This window comes from Urocampus carinirostris, chromosome 11, assembly GCF_059441175.1.
Source record: "Urocampus carinirostris isolate Australia breed hairy pipefish chromosome 11, RoL_Ucar_1.0, whole genome shotgun sequence".
NCBI lineage: Eukaryota > Metazoa > Chordata > Actinopteri > Syngnathiformes > Syngnathidae > Urocampus > Urocampus carinirostris.
Genome location: NC_142359.1, coordinates 23,998,073 through 24,019,753, shown reverse-complemented (window position 1 = coordinate 24,019,753; position 21,681 = coordinate 23,998,073). Strand labels below are relative to the sequence as shown.

Below are 21,681 nucleotides of genomic sequence, written 5' to 3'. Positions count from 1 at the left end.
CCAAAGCATTGTAATAAACTAGATTCTGCTAAATAATAAACTCTATTCCGTTTATATTAAAGATAATTAAATTGTTTTATTCCCCCAGTCCACTGATGAATTCTTATTTTGAAGTTTAATGTGGGCAAGCCTCTGAAAAAAGCGTCCTCTGTCGCCCTCTAGGCGCCGGTGGCCGTCATTACGCCCGCTCGCTCCTTTCCCCCTCATTTCAAAATGGCGGCGTCGAGCAGCGCCGAGTCGGTCTTCAACGGCGAGGGGGGGCTGGACGATCTCGGCCCCGGACTGGACGCCTCCTGCGCGGCCGGGAGCCCCCCCGGAGGACCGCAAGACGAAGAGGTAGGCGAGTGAAAGACATTATCATACGGGAGTGGGTCGCAGTGTTTACTAGAGGGGCCTTGCGACGTTTTTGTTTCCTTCTTGGTTGCCCCCCTCCCGCTGTTGACGCCACAGTTAACGGTGCTTTTGGCAATTTTGGGGTGGGGGCATGGTTAGGTGATGGAGAGAAGGAAGGGTCTTCTTTTAATGGGGAGGAGAGAAGATGCTAGCTGGAGTCGTGCACGAATGCTGCAGTTGCATAGGTTACTTTTATGCCAAAGCGCCCCCTCCCTCCCCAAATTAAAAAGACTATACAACTCTTAAACATCCCGGCCTTTAAATTCAATTGTATTGTCATTGATCAGAACAACCCAGTAAACATTGTATGCAACGAGATTAGACATGGCACCCAAGGGTAAACATGTGATAAAGACTTCGTTAAAAGAGAACATAAATGACCATCAGGATAAAAAGCAGAAAACATATTTTTAGAGCAGTAGGTTAGCAGTTTTTCTTGCTACTATACTTCGTAATATTACATCCACGTCTTATTGTTTTTACATTGAGAATAGTTCCAGTACAGTGGGAACTTTACTTACGGATTTAATTCGATCTGGGACTAGCTCCGTAACCTGAAAACCTCCTGAGTAGAGACACATTTTGGTTGTAAATGTGCTAATCAGTTCCCCACTAAATACCAGTATGATATTTTTCTAAATAAATCGTAAAAGAGGATCAGAACATTTTAAAATTAGATTACCGCACAGTAAACTTTAAACGAGAAGCACATAATGTAAAACTACAAAGAAGAAAGGAAATAATGAAAATATAAATTTAACTTTTTTGCCTCACGTTTCTTGAAAAACTGATCCAATGACGCCTGCTTTTGCTGACTTTTGACAATCCGTCGAAATCCGCGAGGCAAATGTAGTGATACCCCGACTTGTCAAAACTTTTTCTGAGTGATTTCTTTCCACGTACAGACGCTCCCCTACTTACGAAAGCGAGATAGGTTCCGGACGATTGTTTGTGAGATTAATTTGTTCGTAAGTTGCTTCAGTGCTATTTTTTCTTATGTTTAAGGTTTATATAAGTATGTTTAAGGCTTGTATAAATAACCTTTATTGTTTTATACTTAAAAAAAAAACATTTTATAGAATAATATGCTCTATTAAGATAAGGTTGAGTTTAACTTACTTTTGGAAGATGTGCCTCAAGAGGTCCTTCTCCATGGTAAAAAGTGGCTGAAAAAAAAAAACCCGTTCCAATCATTTTCTCAACCGCATCAAGCTTTCTTACTCCACTTTCATTTCAAAATAAACGGTTCGCCTCTTCTTTACACTTTACACCAACCATATTAAATGGATGCACGAGATATTAAACAATAACAATGTCAAAGTTCTTAGCGCGCCGGAGATAGCATAGACTGTATAGAATGTTTACACACGGAATAGGAAGAGGAAGCGGATTTTTTTTTTTTTACTTCCGGGTGGTAGAGGCGGAAAGAAGCATTTCAGTAATGTCCTCAATACAAAATCTAACTTACAGCAATGTCTGGATATTTTTTGACATCCCCCAAAAAATGTTCGTATCTATTGTTTTACTTAAGTTGAATGGTCGTTAGTAGGGGAGCGTCTGTATTCTGAAACTTCATTGAATTTTTCTAAAATGTCTTTAAGCTGATTGAATGATAGTTGCATCGTCCTAGTTGCTATCTTAAGGAACCCCCCCTCCTCCTTGACTCTGAATTCTGAACTGTGACGGTGACACGGAGAGCCTGCCTAGACCAAGCGTGTGCACTGGCTAGCCAGGCAGTTTTTGAGCGATAGGTTCAATACAGCAAGGGATTACGGTGTTTGTTTATATTCATATGCTTTAAAAAGTTTAATTTTGACCTACTTTGAATGGACGTAAAAAATAAGACTATTTACAAGCGTTTTGTTGTTTTTCAAAATAAAACGACAAACTTTGCATTGAAAAATGTTGTATTTCTGTCGAAATATACATACAATTTTTGTTCTCAATGTTCAGTAAGATCAAAATTTTTGTCTCCCGCAAAAAAATGTACCCAAAATTTTGTTGGATCATGTGAGCTTATTTCTAAAGAACATTTTAAATCTAATTCCACAATCTCGAAATAAATTCAGTTAGATTGTTTTGAATAAAAAATACAGCTCCTTGTCATATTATAAACCAGGGGTCTCCAGCATGGTGCCCGCAGGCAGCAGCTGGCCTTCTAAGAACACCTAAGTAGCCTGCGGACAGGAGTTGAACATAACTCCTCACTGATGGGTCAATGTGATTTTCCAGGAAAATTGATTTGCAACTGGCAAAGCGTATGGTTGACTGAGCCAGTTTTAAGTTACTTTTAATTATTACTATCAGCCATTAACACAGTAACAACATTGTAATCGTTGTCATCTTGGGAATGCATATCAAACTGGTAGAGCCCTTCGTGACAATAAATAATAGCCTTGAGCTTCAAAAACCTTGGGGATCCCCTTTTCCCCTTTTTAACTTTTTAAAAACTTGAAAAAATGCCTTGGTAGCTTGATTGAAGGCTGCAAATGTGTGTGAGTTCTGATATGAGGTACTAATCCCAGTAAAATGAATTCAATAAACCAGGCCAATTGAAATAGTACACACTATTTATTAACACAGAGAATTAATGATCGGAAAAAAGGGGGAGCAAAAGGCACCGGAGATTATGGGAGTTATCAACCACTGAAGGACTGGAAGTTACTAGCTCCCCAAAAAATTACCGCTAAAATGCTAGTCGATTTGGGGAAATTCCCTAGTACAGATAAAAACGCTCATTCCCAAGAACCAGCAAACATGGTGTTGAATCTGAAACCTTCCTCTTACTTGTTGTTTCGGGGAGATTTGGTCTCGTGCTCTTGTTAGAAAGCCAAAGAATTGAGAAATTTGGGTATTGCTCTGTACTTGAGAATGCTGAGGGGAGTGCAAGAGAAAAATGAGCTGAAGGTTGTAATATGGCCACTTGATGTTGCCAAAGCCAGGTGCCTCTCACAAGGACGCTGTAGTTGACTTTCTTTCTCTCTTTCTCTCTTAATCTTTTTTTCTCTTTCTCTCTCTCTCTCTCTCTTTCTCTCTCTCTCTTTTTTTCTCTCTCTCTTTTTTCTCTCTCTTCCTCCCTTTCGCTCTCTCTTCCTCCTGTTCTCTCTCTCTCTTTCTCTCATTAGATTTCTTTTTTCTTTTTCTCCTCAATCGACCAGTCTGGCCCCCAAGACAATGTTTCTTCTATTGTGTGGCCCATGGGTTAAAATGAGTTTGACACCGCTGCACTACACTGTGTTCAACAAAAAGTACTTGAAAAGACGTTAAAAAGTTGACAAGTTTTTGCCCCAAAGATGTATTTTTGGTAAAAAAAAAAACGTCTTTTTGAGACAGGGAAAGGATGTCTTTGAATTAAATATTTGGAGACACTGTTTGGACCAGTTAGATATAACAACAACTGATTTACAAGACGAAAAGAAAATCCTCATTTTAAATTGCCAAATATCCCCCCCAATGAAGTCATTTGGGTTGAAAACAGATTACCGTAAAAATGTCTTTGAAAAAAACGTTCCTTTTTTGGGGTCCTCATTTGGATCAATCGAATAACAGATTGACTGTTTTATAAGTCTAAAAAAACCCCAAAAATCTTAATATTTAGGTCCAATGTGGAGGGACAAAAGACAAAAACAATTTCCGACAACAAAAAGTGTTTTTGGAGATGTTGCAATAAACTGAATTTATTTTGGGGCTGCCAGAGCTAGGGTCCGGGTGAGGTTGGGTCAACAAGAAAGCCTTTAAAAAGATTTTTCCTCATTTTTCTTAAATTTATTTTTCTTTTAAATATTAAACAAAATTAGATCTCAAAATAAAATAAAAAAACATCATTATTTATTATGAAAATAAATCAATTAGTGGGCAGCACGGTGGCAGAGTGGTCAGTGCGTCCGTGGCTCAGTTCTAAAGTCACCATCCTGTGTGGAGTTTACATGTTCTCCCCGTGCTTGCATGGGTTTCCTCCGGGCAGTCCGGTTTTCTCCTACAGTCCCAGCGACTGGCTTGCAACCAGTTCAGGGTGTCCACTTCCTACTGCCCGAAGATAGCTACGATGGGCTCCAGCACCCCCGTGACCCTACTGAGGATAAGCAGGATATATAATGGAGGGATGGATAAATCAATCAGTATCAAACAATTCCATAATTCGCGTGCGCTTCATTTACATTTACAGGACAGTGTATATTATCTGACTACTAGATGTCGCTGTATTTTTTACTGCTACTGAAAACTAATGCTACAAAGAACAAGGAAGAATACAAACTACGGAGACTCAAAGGGACCTAATTTCAACATTTCACTTCTTATTTTTAGGCGCAGCCTTTCATTAATTAAATGTAAAAGATTTTGTCCAAGTATTTTAAAAAATGTATGTTTATATCATAGTTCATGTAATTTGGCTTTTTATTTAATTAATATTTTTTAAATGAACGTTTGTTTTTAACCACCAGAAGTGATTAATAATACACTCTGTCCCTTTAAACTTTTATATTAAACTATTATTCCGCGGGGTGCGATTGGTCCTCGAGCCGCTAGTTTGAGATTTAACCAATTAAATAAACTACAATGACCAATTATCAAGTAGAAAAAATAAAAGTCCAAGCGCCCCTCCAAAAAATGGGATAAAAAGTAGACAGGGAAATATATTTTAAAAAAATAATACATATACACTACGGGCAGTGGTTGGCACATTCACCTAACACACAAAATGTCCCCGGTTCAAGACCGGGTGGAAACATTTGTTGGCCTGGAGAGGGTTTGGTGCCTCCAGGCTGCACTTGCCCAAGACACACCACAGGAAATGGTGCCCTTGCTACCCTGATGGTTAAGGAATCCAACCAACCAACATATAGACTGGTGAACCCAATTAGACCTATTAAAAATGTAATATATTCCAATATGATCAGATAAATAAACCAATATTTTCTCATGGCTTTCAGTAATTGTTTTCAACAGGCATAAAATGGCCAATTTCTTTCAGATAAAAATCCCCATAATATGAATATTTAATTAAAGAAGCTGCTGATTGTAGTTGCTAATGTTTTGTTAGTCGCAGCTAGCGATACTAAAGTATATACACCCTGCCTTATGTACGAACGATTGTTAGTTACTTGAATTTGTTCGTAAGTTGCTTCAGTGCTATATTTTGTATGTTAACGGTTTTTATAAGTATGTTTAAGGCTTGTATAAGTAACCTGTATTGTTTTGTACCAAAAAAACATAAAAAAAATTATAAAACAATATGCTCTATAAAGATAGATAAAGTTGGGTTTAACTTACTTTTCGAAGATGCACTTCAAGAGGTCCTCCTCCGTGGTAAAAAGTGCCCGATAAGAAGCGTTCCGACCATTTTCTCAACCGCATTAAGCTTTCTTATTCCACTTTCATTTAGAAAGAAACGGCTCGCCTCTTCTTTACACTTTACACCAACCATATTGAGTGGATGCACGAGATATTAAACAATAAAAATGTTAAAGTTAGCTTGCTGGAGATAGTATAGACATAAACAGTATAGAATGTTTACACACGAACTAGGAAGAGGAAGCTTATTTTTTTTCTTCCGGGTGGATGCTGGGTGACCTCTCACAGCGCCGCACGCCGATAGAGGCGGAAAGAAGCACTACAGTACTGTCCTCTACTCGTAAAAAGGTGCACACAATACAAAATCTAACTTACAGCAATGTCCGGATATTTTCCGACATCCCGAAAATGTTAGTAAGTCAAATGGTCGTAAGTAGGGGAGTGTCTTTATTTTATAATATACATTCAAATATATGCAAATATGTTTTCTTTTGCATGACATAAAAATGAAAATATATTTTAAAAAATGCACTTTTTGAATAATAAAATAAAATCTAAAATTTAAAATGATTTTTACATGATTCGAATGTATGGACTGTTTGATGAAAAATATGTATTTTTTAAAAGGACATTAGGGACAAAAGTGGCACCAAAACCTTTTTTTCTTTTTTACTTGTAATATTATTATAATTATTATGATTATTTAGATTTTGTTCTATGGGCCGTATCAAAAAGCCAAATGGGGCCGTTTGTGGCTTGCAAGCCATAGTTTTTGCACCCAGCCCTGCCTTACTTCCTGAAACGTCAGGAAATAACTCTTTTCCACGTCTCATTGAGTCATAGTTCACTTTTTTTGAGCCTGAAATATTCTAACATGCTAGCTGAGTTGTCTGATTTTTGGTTCTATTGTATACTGAATTGCAATCTTCTTTTTTAATTATCTGACAACAACAGATATAATTATTTATTGAAAAACTAAAAAGGCCTAAGGACAATATGCGCTTGTATGGCTTTTTTTAGTTAAACGTTCTCTTGTGTATTTTTGTGTATTTAAATCTCAGCTTTCTTTCACATTCCAAAAGATTGTCTTTGTTAAGGATTCCGAATTGTCCTAATTGTTCTAGAAAAGCAAAACATGAAGAGAAGACGATACTAAAATGTTGATAAAACAGTAACTAAGGTGTCACTTGGACAAAACCATTGAATATAATATTAGACCCTAACTATCTTTGACTTGAAAAAATGTGAAAGAAAAACAACACTGCTAGCGCTAATTGAACAATACAGGAAAGATAGATATCAAAAGATGTTGGTATACTGACTAAATCTAATTGAACTAAAATCTTGACGAAAGGAGAATGCAGAATATGTTTGAACAGTAAATAACTACAACGGAACAAAGCATGAAAGTGAGACTATGCAGTACTGATACTGTACAAAACACGTAAAAAGACAATTCCATTGTATTGACAGAGCACTAAATGTAGTTTAATTTAAAAAACATGAAAGGAGGACAATGAGGAACACATTTGGACTTTTAAAAGGAAACAACATAAAATATGTTGGAACAGTAACTGTTACTGAATAAAACATGAAAGATGATAGCCGAATATGTCGAAGCACTTTCTCTTACTGAACGGAACCTAAAAGATTGGTTGAAAAACTAGCTAGCTTTAACAGAACAAAACATGAAAATGGGACAGCACAGATTATGATGTAACACTAAATAAATTGTTACTGAATATGAAAAAAAGACAGTGACCAATATGACAGAGCATGACTAACTGAACGAAACATGGAAAAAGCAATGCCTGATATGCCGGAGCTATAACAAATTCCATAGTACAGAGGTTAGCTTATTCGCCTCACACGCAAAAGGTCCCCGGTTTGAGACCGGGTGGAAACATATGTTGGCCTGGAGAGGTATGGGCGCCACCAGGCTGTACTTGCCCAAGACATACCACAGGAAATGGTGCCCCTAATACCTTAGTGTCTAAAGTATCTAACTAACCAACCAACTAACCAACTGAACAAAACATGACAAAAAACAGCCTGATACATCAGAGCTCTAAAAATTCTAACTGAACAAAACATAAAAGTAGATGAGGCAGGATTCGTCAGAACACCACACAAACTGTAAATCTGTGACGTCTTTTAGACATTAAAGAGCAAGATCTCAGCACCAAAACACAGAACACAGCATGAACGGGAGCACACAGCATGACTCCAGCGTGTGTTTTTTTTTTTCTTTCTAGATCTGGAACATCAAACAAATGATCAAGTTGACCCAAGAACACTTGGAGGCGCTGTTGGACAAGTTCGGAGGAGAGCATAATCCGCCGTCCATCTACTTGGAAGTAGGTCTTTTGAATTTTCTTCAACATACCTTTCCTTTAATGACGTAAAAAAAACATTTTTCAGGCTTATGAGGAGTACACCAGCAAGCTGGACGCTCTCCAACAACGAGAACAGCAGCTATTGGAAGCGAACGGCGCAGAGCCTGCCCCCTTGGAGGCGGTGCCTGGGGGATGTGGGCGGGCCTTCTCCGCCACGCCCAATACCTTGGCCGTCCTCCAGAAACCCTTGGCCAATCCGCGCTCGCCGCAGAAGCCAATCGTACGCGTTTTCCTGCCCAATAAACAGAGAACCGTGGTGAGCAGATTTTGATATCGCATTGTTACGTAACGCAATTGTGTCATGGCAAGACACTGCAGTTTATTCAAGGATTTATAGTAGGGCTGCCACCAACAATTATTCAGATTCAGAGAGAGATTCAGATTCAGATATACTTTATTGTCATTCGTGTACACGTGTATACAGAACGAAATGTCGATACATCTGACCCGCACATGTTTCCTTGAGCGTCAGCCGGGATAGATGAGTTTAACCATGCCTTCGTCAGAATTTTAGCGCAGTAGTTTGTCATCTCGCGGTTCGATGTTAGTTCCAGTTGTAAATGGTCCAGTTTATTGTCCAGATAGCGAACGTTGGAGAGGAAACTGGACGTGAGAGGCGTTTTGAAGGGTTTAGCCTTTAGCCTAGCGGTTAGCCCGGCCCGACAACCTCGCTTCCTCCTCCGGTCACACTGCTCTCTTGCCACTCTGCTTTGCTGCTTTGTAGACCGCTGGGTCTTGTTGACGTAGCAGTCTGTGGCTAAATAAACACTCCCGAGTGGTCGTAGCACCGAGCGCTTGATTTTTGGATGATCGCATATCCAGCAAAAAAAAACTGCGATCGTATATTAATCTGCAGTTGGAGTTGACTTTGTGCGCCGTCAAAACTGAGTCGAAGACTGGGTTTTATGACCGAAGTGTAAAAAGCTGTAGCCGATGTAGCCGCAGCCGAATAGGGGCGCCGCCATCTTTAAACAATCGATGAATCAGTCGATTATTCTTTCGATTAATCGAGTGATCGGATTCAAAAAGAAAACAGATTGACAGATTGAAAAATATTGCACAAAACAACAGAATATTATAAAAAATATAACGATGAAAAATCCCAGTGTCAAATAACTTAATCAATAGAAATACATGTAAATGTATGCTAACACCTACGAAATGTTCCCACTACCTTATCCAAAGAACATATTACATTAGATTTGTACAAAAGAAAAGCAATGAATTAAATTGTATGTGTATCAAAATTTGTATCCGCCAAATAATATCAAAAATATAAAACCTACTTTTTAAAATGTTGTCAACGAATTTGTTTTTTAGGTTAAGTCTTTGAATATGATAAACGTTCCTGATAAACAAATAATATGTAATATGTTAAAGAATCTAGCCCCTTGTGTTGAGACAAACATGGCGTCATTATTCTTCTTCTTGTGAATTTATATATTTTAACAATTTGTTTTCGTATATTTTTCTCTTTATTTCTCCAGTACTTTCTGTTCCCATTGTAGTGTTTGACTGTTTCATGTCAATAAGGTTTGTAACAATTAAATGTTCAACAAAAAAAAAAAATTTAAACAAATGTAAGGGTTCGAGACCCATTCAAAACACAATTTGGTCTGGAGAGAGATGGGTGCCACCAGGCTGTACTTGCCCAGGATACACCACAGGAAATGGTGCCCCAATGACCCAAATGGTTTACAGATCCAACCAACTTTTATAAAAACGGTCCCATGCCACCCTCTGCCAGACCAAAGCGGGTCTACAACTTTCCAATGAGATCCAATGCACTTAAAAGTATTTTAACATGCTCATAAATCCTGCAACAAGACCAATCGATGAGGTTATTAGTTGCCAACGCTTTTAACGATCGTCTTTAATCAATTTCATCGATTTGTTGTTGCAGCCTCAATTTATAGGTGCAGTTTGTTGTTTGAATGATGTGGTGTTTGGCCAACAAGTTGGTGTTTTCACAGTGCCGACCAATCAGAGGCATGTTTTAATGGCACTAGCCAATAAGGGCGAGGTAAAGTTTGGATGCGGTGTGTGTGCGGGTGATTGTGAAAGGCCAGTGTAAGCTGTCGGTCATGCGGGTGATTGTGAAAGGCCAGTGTAAGCTGTCGGTCAAGCATCCCTACCACAACTGCCAAGACAAATGCGAAATCACTTAGCTTTAGCGGCTTGTTACATTGAAGAAAAAAAAAACATCAAATATATCTGACTTTTAGGAAAGTCAGAGGAGCACAAAGAAATGCTGATCACCAGCAGGTGCTCCGTGGATTGTTATCACGTCCGGGAGTTGACTGAGGCGGCGTCGAAAGTGGGAAAGCTAACACCACCACTGCAAAAAGTGAAACGGGAGTCTAGGAGCTGCTGCTCTTGGAAAAACGCTAGATTTGTTACTCTTGTATTTTAAATAACGCGGGGACTTTGCAGAAGTCGCGGTTACCTGATAATGGTGTGGAGCTTGCCAGCTGCTCTCTAAATCGCTTTGTTGTACTGAAAGGAAAAGCCCTCAATTTTTTTATATAATGACAATAGAGACCATTTATTTAACTGAGATGCTGTTTTTTTGTAGATCTATAGTTGTTATCTTCTTGGTCATATACTCTCAGTCGGTAATAATGTTATCTCTAAAAAAGTTGGCATGTTACTCTGTTTAAGTTCTGCCCAAAAACAAAACTAGCACAGAAAATGCACTTTTCTTTTAAAGTCACAAATTGCATTGACATAGAAGTACAGGTCTGAAAACTGGCAATAAGGGTTTTTTCCCCTAATGGTGCAGCCCTACTGTAATACACAATTCTATTATTGAACGTGCCGGCCTTTTTTGTGATGAGGTGCCGGCACGCTGCGGGATGACTGTGCGGGATTCGCTGAAGAAGGCGCTGATGATGCGAGGCCTCATCCCCGAGTGCTGCGGCGTCTACCGGATACAGGACGGGTACGTACGCCTTAAAGGGACAGTGGTTATTATTTAGAGCTTCATAGTGCTTGAAAACTTTATTCTTTAACTTAAAACAGTATTGATTTGAATAATGGGCAAAAATGTATGAACTTTTGATAAACGTGTATTTTCTTTTCTTCTTTTTGTACTCTGTCCTTTACCTGTTTTTCCTCCCATTTTTACTTTTTGCAATCTTATGTTTTTCTTTTTTTTCCCCTCTTTCACTGTTTTACCGTGTTCTGTTTTTTGCTTTCTTTTCCTTTTTCCTCTCGTTTTCTCTTCTCCCTTTTATTGCATTGTTACATCCTTTATTCAGTTTTTCCTTCTTTTCTTTTTCTCATGTTTGGCTGACCTTTCTTGCTTCTACTTTTTTCTTTTATTCTTTTCTTTTTTGTGCTTTTCCATTTCTTTTCCCTTTCTTTTTGGTTAAGTTTTACTTGTTTTCTTCCCTTATTTACGCTTTTATCCATTTTCCCTTTTCTATTTTTATTCTGTTTTTCTTTTTACATCGTTTCCTTTTTTCCCCTTTGGTCCCTATTTTCCATTTTCTCTTTTTGGGCTTTCTTTTCTTGTCTTTTCCCTTTTTGTCTTTCATTTTTTTAATTAATTTCATTCTTTTTTTCTGTTATGTTTCCCTTCGTTTTCCCCCTTATTTCATTTTTAGTTTTCTCATTTTTTTGCTGTCCTTTCTTTCTTACCCTTTTTCCATTTCGTTGTTTTCCTTTTCATCTTTTTCTCTCCCCCCATTTTTTTCTTTTTTTAATGTTCCCTCCTTTTCCTTTCCCCCTTTTGGCTTCCTTTTCTTGTTTTTTTCCCTTGTTGTTTTCACTTTTTTTCTTTTTCTTCAGTCCTTTTTTTTTCTTCTTTCGCCTCTTTCAAGTTCTACTTTATTCTTACTTTCATTTAATTTTGGGGGCTTTTTTGGGGGGGGGGCTGTTGGTGACTGTGGAGATAATGTTTTTTTTTTTTTTTTTTTTTTTTTTTTTTTTTTTAAACAATAAAGTGCTGGTGCGGATGGTTATGTTAGGGGGCAGTAGCGCGCGCTACCAAAGTGCACATAGAGCATTGCTTTTGTTTGCACCGTGTACACGTGCCTTGCACACAACGTGTGTGGACGCAAAGTGTAGCGGATTATCAAGTGATACTATGCAATATATTTGAGAGAGAGAGGGAGAGAAAGAGAGAGAGACCAAAATGTGTGCAAAAAATAATGGATTTAAGATGATATCTTCTTCATGGGGGGGTCACTGCATAAATAATTAAGAAGCAGTCCCTTAGGCTAAGTGTTTGCGTACTTATTCCTCCCCCTTTTGTCAAATGGGCTCTCTCTCTCTTCATTGCATGCTCTCCTCATTAAATCGGGAAACCCTATTAAAGCTTGTGTGTTTTTTTTTCTTAATTTACAGAAATGGAGAAATAAGTAATGAACCCATATGTCATTGTTTGGAATCCTATTGATATTTGGGTGCTTTTAGTTCAAGTAGACAATGTTTTTATTTTTTAATCCGTCTGATATAGACAAAGATTGACTTCAGTGACTTATTCTCCCCCCATCTGACTTTGTTGGCATACAATCATGTAGAAAATAGAAAAATCTAAAAATGTTTGCCTGCTTTTAGTTGTAAGAATAAGTTCAGATGGCATTTGATGATAATTTCATGTGAGAAATTTCAAAAGGTTGCCCTACTTTTTCCATAAAGCTTGCTGTTTATTTTCCCTTTTTTCATGCCTCGTTTTGAGCGTGTTTGAAGCCCAAAAGGAAAATTGTCATGCGTGTCGCGTATTGATCTAAAAACTTTCTTTTGCGTGTCCAGAGAGAAGAAGCCCATCGGTTGGGACACGGACATCTCTTGGCTGACGGGGGAGCAACTTCACGTGGAAGTTTTGGAAAACGTCCCGCTCACCACACACAACTTTGTGAGTCTGAGATTGTCCACAACAACATGGACGTCACGGTTACTTTATACCGAAAGTGGTCACGCCCTCAAATGGGTTTGACTTGCCTCTCTCGCAGTCTCAACCTTGCTCTCTCTCTCCTAGCTTTGTTTCTTATCATTCTCGTATCTAGTTATCTCTCGCTCTCTCGGTCTCTCTGTCTCTCTCTCTCGGTCTCTCTGTCTCTCTCTCTGTCTCCATCTCTTTGTCTTTCTCTCGGTCTCTCTCTCTCTCGTTCACTCTTTTCAATGTATCTTTTCCCCCTCTTTCTCTTTCTTTCAACTTCTGTCCATCTTTCTCTTTCACTCACGACTTTCTTTTCATCTGCCTTTCTGTCTTTCCATATCTCTCCATTCACTTTATATTCTTTGCTCTCTCTCTTTCTCTTGCTCTCTCTGTATTTGCTCTCTTTATGTACCACTCTGTCTTTCAATCTCTTTCCCTTCTCCCTCTATTCACCGCTCTCTTCTTTCTCTCAATTAATTTCTATCTCTGTATGTCTCCATCTTTCTCTATTGATCTTTCAGTCAGTCTTTCTCTTTTTTCTCTCACTTCTCTCTATCTTTCTTTGTGTCTTCTTGTATTTACTCTTCTCTCCATCTCGCTATTTTAATTTCTCTCCGGCTATCTCTATTTACTATAGCGCTAATTTTATTTTGCTTTTTTTTCTCTCTTCGCCTCTCCCTCTATTCATCTCTCTATTTCTCTCGGGTCTCTTCTCTCTCTCGCTCTCTCTCACGCTCTCGCTCTCGCTCTCTCTCTTCTCTCTCTCTCTCTCGATTTGCCTTGTTCACCTGTCTATCAATGCTTCCCTCACAAATCTCTTTCTCCCTCCTCTCTCTCTCACTCCCTGTCTTTTTCTCCCCTCTATTTGCCTCTCTTTCCATTCACCTTCCTTTCTATTTTCATTTCTCTTTCTCCCGTCATGTCCTGGTTTCTCTCTATTGCTCTCACTCTCTTCCTTTATTTGCCTCTTTAGTCACCTCTTCTTTCAATCTTTCTCTCTCTTTCTCCTCCTAAAAAGTTGCATGACACATGTAGTTTTTTATTATTATTATTATTATTATTTTTAAGTATCTGTCCACGCTCAGTAAGCATGGTCGTGTTGTCCGGCCTCTGGCAGGTGCGCAAGACTTTCTTCACGCTAGCCTTCTGCGACTTCTGCCGGAAGCTTCTTTTCCAGGGCTTCCGCTGCCAGACCTGCGGCTACAAGTTCCACCAGCGCTGCAGCACCGAAGTGCCGCTCATGTGTGTCAATTACGACCAGCTCGAGTAAGATTTTCCACTCTTTCCTTCTCTAGCCGCTCACTCACCTTAGACACATGGCTGGATGCAAGCTGTGGAACACTGCTAGCCGTTATCGTTTGCTGTATTTGATACTATTTTATGGTTTCTTGGCACTTTTTTTCCTCCGTTTTATTCTCTAGGCATTCAGGTTACTCACTCAGGGGTTCAGGTGTTTAAAGTCCTTCAAAATACTTAATTTTAACGTTATGTTTTCAATGTTTGAAGTGTGCAAGGATTGCATATCGATTATGGAAATTGAGAGAAAAAATTAAGGTAGTACTTCCCAGTGGTAAATTTTAATGGCAAGATCTTCCCGCAACTGAACATGTAAGCTACACGTTACCCTCATTGGTACCCATTTGGGCAGAGTTTTCTCAAAAATGTTTACACATGTATTGTTCAGATCCACAAATGTACTTGCGATCAACTCAAGATCTAAAAATCCAATGTAAAAAATACCTTATGAAAATTGCAGACATATTTGTGTGCCCTAAAACATTAGATTTCTGACATGTGTGTATAAATCGTGGATATTTTTGTGGATCTGCAAAGTAGATGATTCACACTGGATTTCAACACTTTAATGGTACTGGAGAAATTGGAAAATTGGCTCTGTAAATCCTTGAAAAGTGCTTTAATTATGCAATGAAAAACGTGCCGAGCTGCAAATATTTCCGGGCTTTGTCACATGTCTTAGTGACTAGCATTGCTAGCTGCATTAGCATTGGGACTGTTTCCTCTCGAATGATGTTAATTCTGCTAATTACGCAAACAAATGTTGTCTCCACCCAGCTTACTGCTCGTGTCCAAGTTTTTCGAGCACCACCCCCTGACCCAAGAGGAGGTGTCGTCCGAGGGGACCACGCCCGTTTCGGAAGTCTGCCCCTCACTGCCCCCGTCCGACTCCACCGGGTGAGGCAACTCCCACTTGCGCCTCTGGCGGCTAGCCCGCGCTAACGTTAGCATCCGCCACAGGTCCCTCTGCCACGTGGCCGCCTTGTCCCCGTCCAAATCCATCCCTATCCCGCCCAGTTTGCGTCCCGGCGAGGAGGAGCATCGGAACCAGTTCGGCCAACGGGATCGCTCGTCCTCAGCCCCAAATGTCCACATCAACACCATCGAGCCCGTCAACATCGACGTGAGTCAGGCCGATAAATCCAATTTCTGTTAACATGAAGGGTGGGCAAACTTTTTGAGTCGTCCAGGAGACTTATCCAATTTTTCTCACTTACGAATAAATAGTTGGATAGATGGGGTGAAACGTGCTCTGGATGTGAGGTCGGTTCATTTAATAGATGTGAGAGTGAGTGCAAGGGATAGATGTGAATGGTAAAGGATAATTAAGAAAGACTGATATTGACCCATATGATGCGGAGGGGGTAAACCAGTGTATGTTTTGCCTCTCTGCTTATTGCTGGTTGCATGGCACAACAACTCTCCCTTGTTTGAGCTGTGGGCTCAATGTTCGGTGTCAGGTTGGGAAGAGCAAAGGGGAATAACATTTGTGTGAATGTGAGTGTGTTCTAGACTCTAGCCACCTCCCACTAGGGGGGATATGGCTTCGGTATATAGATAGATGAATGAATATACATGCAAACATCTACATGTTATATTTCTTTTTTTATGTTTTTTTAAAGATTTGTCTCATCAAATTGTTTTTAAACACCTATAATTAAAGTACAATAATATATTAGGGCCCTAATGTAAGCACTAAATTCAACATTTGGTTTAGGAGTATAACTGTAGTTGTATATTTTTAGTGTTTTTTTTTTAATTTTTGTATTGTTACTGTAGTTTTTTTGTGTTTCTGTAGTATTTTTGTTATATTTCTGTCGTGTTTCTGTATTATTTGAAGTATTACTGTAATGTTTGTAGTGTTTTGTACTATATGTGGTATTTTCCTAGTATTTTTGTAGTTTTTTTTTTCTCTTTTCAAAATCAAAGCATAATAATATATTGGGTCTCTGTTTTAAGCTTTAAATTTGATATTTACTTTTGTTTTGAATGTTCCCAAAATGCTTTCGATACATCAAGGACATTACCATAGTGATAGTTATATAATATTTCTGTAGTTATATTTCTGCATTATAGTATTACTGTGGTAATATTTTTTGAGTATTTCTGTAGGTTTTTTCTTTTCAGAATTAAAACAAAATCACTGTTTGGAACACAAATTTTAAACAAACGTTTGTAGTATATCTGTCGTATTTTTTTAGTATTACTGTAGATATATTTTTGTAGTATTTCTGTAGTAGTATTTTTCTAGTATTTATAGTATTACTGTAGATGTATTCTTGGAGTATTTCTGTAGTATTTCTCTAGTAGTATTTTTGTAGGGACACAAAGGGGTAATGGGGACAACGCTGCCACCAAGAAAACCTCATTTTTTTAAATTAACTGTAATATGAATAGTAATTTTCATTCTGCGGGCCGGATTAAAAAGCCGTATTTTGCCTTCCTCTGCATTTGCATCGTCAAACAATGACATCATCTTTGGTTCTTTCAGGACCTGATTCGGGATCAGGGATTGATCAGATCAGACGGAGGTAAGCTTACCTCCCCCATACCGTGTTTTTGTCCCCCTACCCACCATCATCCTGTGTGTCTGCGTGCACTTTTGTGTATTTGTGTGCGATTGGGTACCCCAGAAGATTTCGTTCCCGTTAAATGGTCAATCTTGATGCTAGCCCCAGTTTAAAAAATATATGAATACAAAACAGACACAAAGTGCAATTATTCTTTTATGTGTGTCGTTATGTTTGTTTCCAATTCTAATACCATGATGAAGCTTTGCTCTTCAAAGGAACAGTGTATTGAATAATAGATTAATACTTACTTGATGTCCTAAATACCTAGAATGAATGATAAAACGTGTACACTAAACTTTGTGTATGTCGAGTAGAGTAAATGCATTTCGTGGCCAGTTTTGCAGACCTGGACGGGCAGCTGTCAATCTTAAACGAAACATCACTTTTTATGAAATCAGCTTTCCAGAGTGTGACTTGTTTTTGTTATAAATAATATTATTATACTGTTGATGTTATTGTTCTTTTATTATTTTTATTTTTTCTGTATTTTTATTGTTTTTCCCCCCTCTTTTTTCACATTTATTAATGTATTTCATAATTGGTATTATTTATTATATTGTGTTATATAAGTGTTATTATTAGTTTCACCATTTTTATTATATTTATATGTCATTTTTTATTTTGTGATTTTTTTTTTTCTCATTTTTTATATATTTATTTTTACTTCATTATTTTCCAACATAATTTTTTATATCTTTCATCATTATTATCATTATTTTTCACATTGTTTATTGTTATCTATTATTTTTTTCCATGTTATTATTTTCTTCCGTTTTTTATAATTTTTATTTATTTTATTATTAGCATTTATTATGTTCATCATTTTTATTTTTATTTTTGTATTTTATCACTGTTATTATCATTATTCTGATTTTGTTTTCTGTATTTTTTAAAAACATTTTTAAACGGTTTTCATTACCAATATTGTTATTTTATAGTTATAGTTTTGATTTTTTAAACATATTATTTAACCTTTTTTACATTTTAATTCTTTCATAATCATTATTATTATTATTATTATAACTACCGTTTTTTTAAGTTTCTACATTTTTTTCTTTCATTCCAATTATTATCATTACTTTCATCATTTATATTTTTTTATTAGACTTTTTGAAAAAACTACAATAATTAAAAATAGATTTTTAAAGTTAAAATGTTTATAATTAAAAAAAATAATAAACCATAAGTGAAATACAAATCAAATAAATGACAACAAAACTAAATTGAAAAAAAATAAAATATTTTAATTTAAAAAAATTGAACTAAAAAAAATAAAAGACAAATAAAGGTGACTCATTATGAGCTCTTTTTTTTCATATCTGGCCGATAACTGTGTCATCATATTTGTCGGATTTGAATTCTACGACTATGCTGTATCCCGATTTTCTATTTTGAATGCTACTCGACTAGCACGCTAGGTGGCGCCGGAGTAGGGAGGGGCGGGGTCAGTGAGGAGCAGTGACGGTGTGTGTTGTCTCTCTTTGCCCCGCAGCCCCCCCGACCCACCCCGCCCAACGCTTCAGGAAGAACCCCACTCGGACCTCCAGCCCCCTCCTATACCCCAATGACATAGTCTTTGATTTTGAGCCAGTGTGCAGAGGTAGTCCGTCCCTCCGTTGGGCCCTCTTTGTGGTCTCGTGAATCCACAATCTCTTCCCCCCCATCCACAATTTCACACCCCCTCATGTTTGTGCATCTCTTTCGCCGTACTGCATTGACATTGTCTTTCTCATGCTTCCCCTTTACATCGATGCTAGTCCGCGCTAATTTCGGCTAGTTAATTAGAACGCTAATTATTTGTAGCACCACATCCACCTGTGTGCAGGTAAGTTCTGGAAAATACCGAAAACGATATTTTGGATTTGTATTCAAGATTTATGCTAATAAAAATGTCGGTTTTCTTGTAGTCTCTGTAAATCTAAAAAATTGGACGATCCCGAGAAAAAGAATAGTGAGTATGAGTCGTTAAAACGTTTGTGTTAGCATGTAAAAATTTTGTTTGCTTGCACCTAAAATAAACCTTAAGGATTAAAAAATTGAATCTACATGTTCGCGCAACTTGGCCAACTGTAATAAAACGGCTTTTTGGTGTTGGAATGTAAACATTAGCCAACATCTAGTGAGCAGCTATCATAAACTTCAAACAGGAAGGATATATGTCAGAAAAATAAGTGGGTTTACAAATGAAAACAGCACAACTGTATACAGTTAGCCCTATATTGCATGCATGTAAGTATTAGCCACAGTTAAGCTAGCAGCCTATGAAAACTTCAAGGGCTGAATATCACACACTAAGTACGTGCTTACGAATTAAAACTGCCCAAGTAAAGATTAACTTTGTAGTGTTAGCATTTTAAGATTAGCCAAAGTTCGGCTAGCGGCGAATCAAAAACTCCACGAACTAACAAATGAAATGAAGTTCACTAAAAATTACGACTGAAATTGCTGAGTTACACTTGGTTAGCTTTTTAATGTTAACATTACCCAAAGACTCACATCTTGAATGTCAAACACAAAGTTTGTGTTTATGGATTAAAAATGCCCAACAGTCGTGAATATGCTTTGTAGTGTTGGTATGTAAACATTAGCCATTACACCTAGCATCTAACCAAAACTTCAGGGGCAAATTAATTAAGTGTCACACTAAAAGTACCTGTACTATATATGAATTTAAACGGTTGAGTTGTAAATGTTCAGATATTTAGTGTTGGCATGTAAATATTAGCCATAGCCCAGCATCTAACAAAAATCTCAGGGACAAATTAATTATGTCACAAAAAATGTACCTGTATACAAATTTAAATGGATGAATCATTCCTAGTTAAATGACTTAAAGTTAGTTAGAGATGGCTAACTCTGTAGTGTTGGCATGTAAACATTAGCTAAAGTTCGGCTAGAAGCTAACATAAACTTCCAGGGCAATCAGACAGAATTTTAGCCTCATAGTAGATAAGCTCAGCTGTCTAACATCAGCTCTGTAGTGTAAATCATAGCCGAAGTATGGCTAGTTGCTAACAAAGAACTTTAATTCGTGTAAAACTATTTAGCTCCTCTTTTGTGCAATGTAATTTTTTTGTGGTGCTGTTCCTTACTTTTATCAGATATTTTCCTTCATGATGATATGAATAGGCTATACACAAATATTAGAATTTAGACTGCGGAGTTATACATGGTTAGTTCTGTAGTGTAAACATTAACCAAAGACCAGCTAGCTGCACTCACATTTTTCAAGGACCAACAAATTGTCGCACACCATGTACGTATTTATAAATTAAAACTGCTCAGGTATAGTAAGCTATCTGTGTAGGGCTAGCGTGTAAACATTAGCAAAAGTCTGGCTAGCGACTATCAAAAACTTCCAGGAGAAGAAGACTGAATTACAACCACAAAGTACGTTTTTACGGATTAAACCGCTCAACTGTGTTAAGTTAGTTCTATAGTGTGAACATGAGCCAAAGTTCAGCTAGTTGCAAACCGAAACTTTTCAATCACCACCACATGGTGCCAAAGCGGGGACCACCAGCATCCATAACATACCCCCCTTTGCATGTGCACAATAGCCCCGCCCCCATTCATTCCAAGCGCAATACCTTTCCGCCTACGATTGGTTCCCCCGCCTTTTCAGGGTCCACGGCCGGCCTGTCGGCCACGCCCCCTGCCTCCCTCCCCGGCTCCCTGACCAACGTCAAGCTTCCCCCCCAGAAGTCGCCGTGCCCCCAGCGGGAACGCAAGTCGTCTTCGTCGTCCGAGGACCGAAACAAGATGGTGGGTTTGGCCCCGCCCCTAGCCCAGTACCCTCCGCCTAACTCATCCGTGTTCGCAGAAAACGCTTGGGAGGCGGGACTCCAGCGACGACTGGGAAATCCCCGAAGGTCAGATCACGCTGGGTCAGCGAATCGGCTCTGGGTCCTTCGGGACAGTCTTCAAAGGGAAGTGGCACGGTAAGATGTCGCTTACCTGTTGAGTTAATCAGTGGGCGGTGTCATTTTAAATCTGTCCGTTTAAGGCAGGCATCTCAAGCATACGGGTGGCCTTAAAAATGTCATCGGTGCCGAAGTGCCCACTTGATTTGAGGCACTGAGCCCGAAGCGGCGCAGAAGTGCAGCTTCCAGTACCTCAAATCTAGTTAATCAGTCAGGTTTTGGCTGGTTTGGGCTTTATATCCGCGGCTTTATACCAAATGCTCTCTGGTCACTAGAGGACTGTGTGTTGTATTTATAGTGTGGTGAGTTGGTTCAAGTGTAAAATTTCATTCACTCAAAACTAAACGTTCAATGTCAAACATGAAAATGTTTTCCCCTATTGTTTGTGTATAAATGCATACATGCCAACCTTCGGACGTTACAAAGTGATAGATGTTATCGATCACTCTAATTGGAAATTAATTCAGTTGTTGTTTTGCGATTTAAAAAAAAAAGATGCATTGATGATAAACGCTATGAGAGATTAAATCTTAGTTAAGGAAAATAGTTATCGAAGGGAAAAAACACCTTAATAATTGTTTTATAATCAAATCTTAAATCCCTGAATCAGAATTTAATTGCGAGCCTCCAAAAAGACCCCCAACCCTCAAGCTAAATCCCACAATTTTTCTTCATCGATCTTGCCTGTCAACCGACGCCTGAGACTCAACACGGCCGAACGGCGATTACTTGTGACAATTTCTACAAATACTTCAGTTAAATTTGATTTCCCCCTTCGCTCTGAAAATGCTGGTCTACTAGTGATCCCAAGAGCCAAGAAGAGAGCCGCAGGTATGAGAGCATTCTCCATTCGGGCCCCGGTGCTGTGGAATGCTCTTCCCCCTGAAATTCGATCTGCAACTTCAGTGGAGCTGTTTAAATCT

The 21,681-nt window shown here is 38.3% G+C and overlaps 1 protein-coding gene across 2 annotated transcripts in view; it reads left to right on the top strand.

Moving 5' to 3' along the window:
• Positions 1-208: 208 nt before the first annotated feature.
• The window catches only part of braf (B-Raf proto-oncogene, serine/threonine kinase), a 34,116-nt gene continuing 12,643 nt past the window's right edge, over positions 209-21,681 (top strand). Inside the window, exons 1-12 of one of the 2 annotated variants that reach the window (XM_088346906.1) lie at positions 209-336; positions 7,941-8,042; positions 8,107-8,337; positions 10,919-11,022; positions 12,840-12,942; positions 14,084-14,232; positions 15,040-15,159; positions 15,223-15,385; positions 16,754-16,793; positions 18,328-18,435; positions 20,461-20,600; positions 20,659-20,776. In XM_088346906.1, coding sequence (XP_088203032.1) covers positions 214-336; positions 7,941-8,042; positions 8,107-8,337; positions 10,919-11,022; positions 12,840-12,942; positions 14,084-14,232; positions 15,040-15,159; positions 15,223-15,385; positions 16,754-16,793; positions 18,328-18,435; positions 20,461-20,600; positions 20,659-20,776 — 1,501 coding nt within the window. In that variant the 5' untranslated portion in view covers positions 209-213. The remainder of the gene's footprint in view (positions 337-7,940; positions 8,043-8,106; positions 8,338-10,918; positions 11,023-12,839; positions 12,943-14,083; positions 14,233-15,039; positions 15,160-15,222; positions 15,386-16,753; positions 16,794-18,327; positions 18,436-20,460; positions 20,601-20,658; positions 20,777-21,681) is intronic. The other variant, XM_088346907.1, reaches the window with a different exon arrangement.